This window comes from Xenopus tropicalis, chromosome 8 (assembly GCF_000004195.4).
Source record: "Xenopus tropicalis strain Nigerian chromosome 8, UCB_Xtro_10.0, whole genome shotgun sequence".
In the NCBI taxonomy this organism is placed as follows: Eukaryota; Metazoa; Chordata; class Amphibia; order Anura; family Pipidae; genus Xenopus; species Xenopus tropicalis.
Genome location: NC_030684.2, coordinates 82,334,200 through 82,340,378, shown reverse-complemented (window position 1 = coordinate 82,340,378; position 6,179 = coordinate 82,334,200). Strand labels below are relative to the sequence as shown.

The 6,179-nt window shown below is 39.1% G+C and overlaps 1 protein-coding gene across 1 annotated transcript; it reads right to left on the bottom strand.

The window, feature by feature from the left end:
- Positions 1-320: 320 nt before the first annotated feature.
- On the bottom strand, positions 321-4,891 carry tmed10 (transmembrane emp24-like trafficking protein 10 (yeast)). The gene is given in 5 exon segments (NM_001016258.2): positions 321-1,298; positions 1,477-1,603; positions 2,587-2,660; positions 3,107-3,227; positions 4,690-4,891. Coding segments are annotated over 5 exon segments (624 nt in total). The 5' UTR covers positions 4,870-4,891; the 3' UTR covers positions 321-1,176.
- Between the last annotated feature and the right edge of the window lie 1,288 nt (positions 4,892-6,179).

Genomic DNA, 6,179 nt, shown 5'->3' with positions numbered 1-6,179 from the left:
GACCTTAGATTGTAAGCTCCTCTGGGGCAGGGACTAATGTGAATGATAATTAATATCTGTAAAGTGCTGCAGAAATGTATTGCAACTATATAACTAACAGGAAATAAATTAAAACATTTTTTAAAGGAAGTGTTTTCACAAATTCAAACAAATGTTTACTGTTCCTTTAAAAGTAAACCCTAAAATACACTATTACCCATCTTTTTCATCCAAACTATACAATGAGTTCATAATACACAAAGTTTTCATACTGAACACAAAGTAAATGATTCTCACATATACAGGTCTAATAGACCTAACAATGATGGGACATTTATCAATTTAATTTTAAACGTTAAGAGTTTTATTAGTAACAGATTTCATTTAAAGTAAACGTGCAGTTATGCAACATTTCTAAATTATTTTAATTAAAAAATATGTAAATGCTCCCTTTTAGCTTTATAGCCAGATAAATTAAAAATACATTTGATGTAACTGTCAAAAAATTACTTAATCCACAGCCTGTAACAAATTTGCTGCTAAACTATGCAACAGTAACTCTTTATTTTGAAGCACACATTTTCAGTTAAAACAAATTGATAAATTTCCCCCATAGTTTGGACACTCTTACCACTTCATGCATACCCTCTCATACCATCATGTGACTCACGCTATCATCATGTACTGAACACAATACAAAAAAACCTTATTAAAGTCCTTTGTTCATGGGTTCCACCTACTGGTCCTACATTTGATGGCACGCCTCATTTTTACCAAGCTACCATAAATTTATTTTGTTCATGTTTTCATCATATTACATGTTTTATCAAGTACTGGGTTTCTGAAAAGCTTCTATTTTGAGAACAGAAAAAAAAATATTTCCACATTTACTGAAAAAACAAAAAATCCGAAATATGCAGCAAGGTTCAGAGTATTAGAAATAGAAGAGAAAAAATAAAATGCTAATAAGTAGTGTGCTTGTCTTACATTTCACCATGTTTTTGGTGAAATCACAGAGCACCTTGACAAGCCTTAATGTTGGAGATCTGTGGTAGCTTATTGAGGCTGGGTGCTTTTCATAATCAGACAGACTGATTACCCAGACTGAGAAGTAGGAAGCAGCTCTGCAAAGATTTCCCCCAGATGCAACACCTGATGGATGGAGGGGCCAGCTGTGTATCTGTAAAAACGGTGTCTTCATTCAATTAGTTTTTTGGCCTTAAAGAAGCGACGGAGATAGAAAACTTGCCAGGTGGCCAGTCCCATTAGGCAACACATGGAGAATATGCTGAAGTAAAGGACACGTACATTGGTGGATTCTGTAAAAGACAGAAGGAGAAAAGCTATTCCAAACTATTCCATATAGCAAAAAAAAAAAATATATATATATTATATATATATAAATAAATATATATATATATCTTTTATAGGAGGTGAAGTAAAAAAATGTCTAGGAGTCATACTTGGTGCTCTTAAAATACAAGTAAAGTGCCTCACCATTTGTGTCCCTCATTTCTTCCTCTCTCTTTTTCATATAGGCAAAATCATTGACGATAGACTCTGACAAATCCTCAAGACGCCGAAGTTCAACTTCAAGTGGTTTAAGTTTCTCTACCTTTGCAATCTGAGGGCAGAGATCACAATTGTCAGTACTGGCAGATACCCCAGATGCCTTCTATTAAAGGAGAACTAAAGCTGGGCTTCTATACCAGCCCCAGGCAACCACAGCCCTTTAGCAGGGAAGATCTGTGCCTCCAAAGATGTCCCAGTAGCTCGCCATCTTCTTTTCTGCGATTCACTGCACAAGCTCTGTACTGCTGTCAGTTACTGAGTTTAGGGACCCACTCACAATATACTGTGTATGTACAGAATATGTATGTATTACTAGTAAGTAATACAAATAATTACTACATGGCAGCTCAGAAACCAATGCAATTAGCATTTAATAATCAGCCCTGTACCATCAGCTTATATGACAAACCTCACTTTCCAAAAAGGGGAGCTCCTGTGACAAAGTTTGAAGGCCTGGCACATTGCTAAGCCTTCAGATGCTGAAACTTTAGGCTTGTGCAATAAGTACAATATATAAAATATAGCATTTTAGCCATTCATTTTTAGGGTTTAGTTCACCTTTAAAGGAGGTGCAAAAATCACAAAAAAGTGAGCTTAGTTTGCTATCAGATAGCCAAAGAAACCACTTTACAATATACAAATTTTTTCAACCTATACTATAATCAAATAGCTCCTTTTCTCATACATTGTCTTGTCAGAGGGCCAGTAGCACTACTGACTACCAAATACAGCTAATCCACTCAGACAGGACTGCCAATGTAGTGGCTTTGTGGTACAGAAGAGGAGCCACTGGATTATAAAATCTGTAGAAATAAATGTATTGAAAAGTAGCTTATTTTGCTTTTTAGAATAAATATACTTCATGAATTCACATAGCCTTTATTTTTAAATGTAACTCTGGCACAAAGATTCATTCCTAGCAACTGCAAATATGCACTCCGCTTATCTTAAAATATCAGCATAAAACTTCCATTCCCTAACTAGACGTTTCTAGAGCATAATGGCAAATGGTATTTTCCACTTTTTTTTACCCACCTCTTCATAATTTTTTGCTTCTACTCCGTGCTTCATTATGAGATTGACCATCTGATCAGGCACTCTGCCAGCACCTGGGATAAAAAAAAATCACCTTAAAATTACATCCATTCATGCTGGCTACAAAATTACAAAAGTGCTTAAAAGTGAGCAGATACAAAATAGCCCTAATTATGCTCACAAAATCAATCTGTATAAAATATCAGAATTGGAATTTAGTGGTTATGCACAAATAAAAAATCTGTTAGTGCCACTATACTTCCTGGAGTAATGAGGGCATTTCATCTACCAATTTAATCTTTTAAACTTGTTATAACAAGTGGACACAGGCCTTCCACATCTTACTTTCAGCAGAGATCTTGTCATTTGTCTTGGGGCTGAACTACATTATTTATGTGTGGCCAAATAAAACGATCTCATAATTCAGCTGAATGGCTAAAGAACAGAAAGAATATTATCCTGTGTACTGAAACTGTAAGTTATCCTAGCTGTTGCAAATAAATTCTAAGATTCTCCTTACCTGCTGGTAGCTTACTATCGAAGCAGACCTCAAACATATCATATTCCTCAGTGGTGAAAGCAAATTTCCCCTTGGAAGCATCTTCCTTGGAGTAGAGAATGTGCCCAGCAGAGTCTGTAATCTAAAAATATGGAATTGAATTAATTTTGCTTAGTACTTGATCACCAATAAACTGAGTAAAAATTTGTAGATTATTGTGGTATGCTCATAGAGGTCCCCAGCAATCATATGACCCTTCAATCATTTAAACAGGATTTTCATGAATGCAGTCGTCAGCTTTCCAAAGCACTACCACATAATAAGAAATGACTCCAAATGCAGGTTGGTGTTTTGGCTGCCACAGGTTCTCCAAAAGAAGGTTATCATGGTCATCAAAAAGGCCTCTGTGCTATGTAACAGGGCATTTTCATCACCAAAACAACTTCTGTTATCAGCCAAGTATTCCTTCTTAAAAACATTATTGAAAACCTTTATTGTTGACCCTAAGTCATGTGAAAAAAAAGAAAGATCACCTAAATGTAATACTCTGTCGTCTAGCAGTGCTCAAAAAGAGAGCAGAGATGGCACCCTAAGATGGCTAACTGTCAAAAGAAGCATTTTTTTTTTTTTTTTTTACAAAACTAGTAATGTTCCTGTACAAATTTGCATTGAGAAAACTTAAATGACTTCTTATAAACCCTGCTTAGTTATACACTACCAGCCAATATGCTCCAGACATAAAAATAAAACACTGACAGCTACAGAGCTAACAACACATACTTCAAACTACATGAAAATACCAGAACAACAGAGATTGTTAAGACCATCAGAGTCAACAAGAAAAACAGATTGGTCAAAAGATTGTCTAGAGAGACAAACATATATGAAATATATCAGCCTTTAGTCAGTAAGTACTGCCAATGACAAGATGGGTAGCAGAGGGAAGATCCCACTGTGGCAGGACTTTCCATGCAAACTGGGATTGCAGTTCCAGGAGGGAATAAAGCCTTAAACGGGCAGAAGTAAAGCCCTTCATTAGAAAGGAGACCAGGCAGTCAGGCTATAATAACAGGTTTCCCATCAGACCCGCCCTCAATAGCTGGACCCAACATCTGCCTATTCCCACGACACGGTAAGTGGGGGTTGGAGATAACAAGTATTTGTTCTATGTGCTGATCTCGCGTGATCGGACCCTCATTCCGAGAAGCACTACCAACCCTTGGGATGCCTCGACCCCAATTCGGAGAACAATTTCTGCCTTTGTACAGTATAACCACAATCTGTTCAGTGCCGACGTCACGCCACCCACACGCAGAAATGACATTAAACAACCCCCTTACAGTGTTCCTGACAAAGAAATCTTCATTTTCCGTGCGTCCCACTCACAAAGTACCCCCGCCTGGAGGGGACACAGTCTCCCCTCGGGCAAAGGCTCACACGATTCTCCAAGTCCCCACACCGTGCCATATGCTAGGAAACCTTCCGTGCTCTTACAGCGCATCAGCAGCCGCACTCACCTAATTTGAAAATGATGCTGCGGACACAGCACTATGGTTGCTTTTATTATTGCGTCCCCACCCCATCTGTTTCCTCAACTGCCTCACCTTTAGTCGCACTTGGCCCTGGTTGTGGGCCTCAGACAGCTCGTACTCTCCGGTTACGAGCACGTTCTTGTGAATCTCTTCTCGCAAACACTTGCGGCTGTTAGGCGGCAGCGAAAAAGAAATAGGCTGCACGTAGCCGCAAAAGAGCAGCGCGAAAAGGACTGGGAGCAACCGGGCCATGGAGGCAGAAGACCGGAACTAGCTAGTCGGAAAGGGAGGAGCCAGGACAAGTAATTCTACATTCTCAAACACCTTACGTTGCTACTTCAGACATCTTACAGCCTGGCATGAATGGTATATACTTCCCAGCTTGTACGGAGTAGTTCGTGGAAATAGCTGATTGGTTGATTCAGGTCACAGGGCTACGTAAATCGTGTCTGAATACTTAGGACGTACGAAATAGATATATTCCGTGTATACTGTATAATAATTGCTAAGACGTGCATTATTTACAATTATTCACATATTAAAATATGTTACCTTTTTTAATTTTGAAAGATTTTGTGAAGAAACACTGTAAATTACCAGGGTCATTACTGTCCCTAGTTTAAGATGATATTATAATGGCTTAGCAAAGCCCCTGTTATTCCATGTATTTTTATGAAAAAAAAAAAGAAATAAAAACACCATGCCCTGGCTCTACATTTCCTTCCTGTATTGTATAAGTATTGGCGGGTTATGGGAGGGTGCCGCTGTGGCAGAGCTGTCAATCATTATCTCCCTCATAACATGGGGTTGGTTGATAGCTGTGGGCGCACCTATGCCCACCTCAGGTTGACACCTCGTGTGTATTAATACATTTGGCTTGATGCTAATAATATACTTTTTCCATTAAATGTGGGAACCCTTGGCCCACACCCTATTGGGCTCTGCAGAGCAATGAGGTTGTCGAGTCTGCCTTCTGGTACATTTATGGAGGAGAGAGCCTTGATGCAACCTAGCTAGGCCAGCTAGGGTTCAGGACTGGGTGGGCCCTGACTGCAGGGCCTGCTTCCACTGAAAATTTGTGCACCCACTGCAGATGAACAGTAAGTGGGTTGGCTTTGGTATGTTCTGGGCCCCTCCAAAGATTTTTTTTGTTTTGGGAGGGGGCCTGTCATTATGCCACTGCTCTCGTGTATGCCACACAGATTTTTTATCAACCATTAATAAGAAAATTCCCTTGATAACCCACTCCATACCTAGTAAATTGGACCAGTTCCCTCACAATACATCATTACAACACACATTACAGCTTCCTTTAACATTAGAAGTGGGGAGAGGGGGCGGCATTGGGGCCTGCTGCCTCAGGTGTCAGCAGCCCCAGAATCTGGCACTGGGTTCAGTCAAGGTAAACACAATAGCATTAGCAGTAAAAGACACACATGGCACACATACAGTGGAGGAAATAATTATTTGACCCCTCACTGATTTTGTAAGTTTGTCCAATGACAAAGAAATGAAAAGTCTCAGAACAGTATAATTTCAATGGTAGGTTTATTTTAACAGTG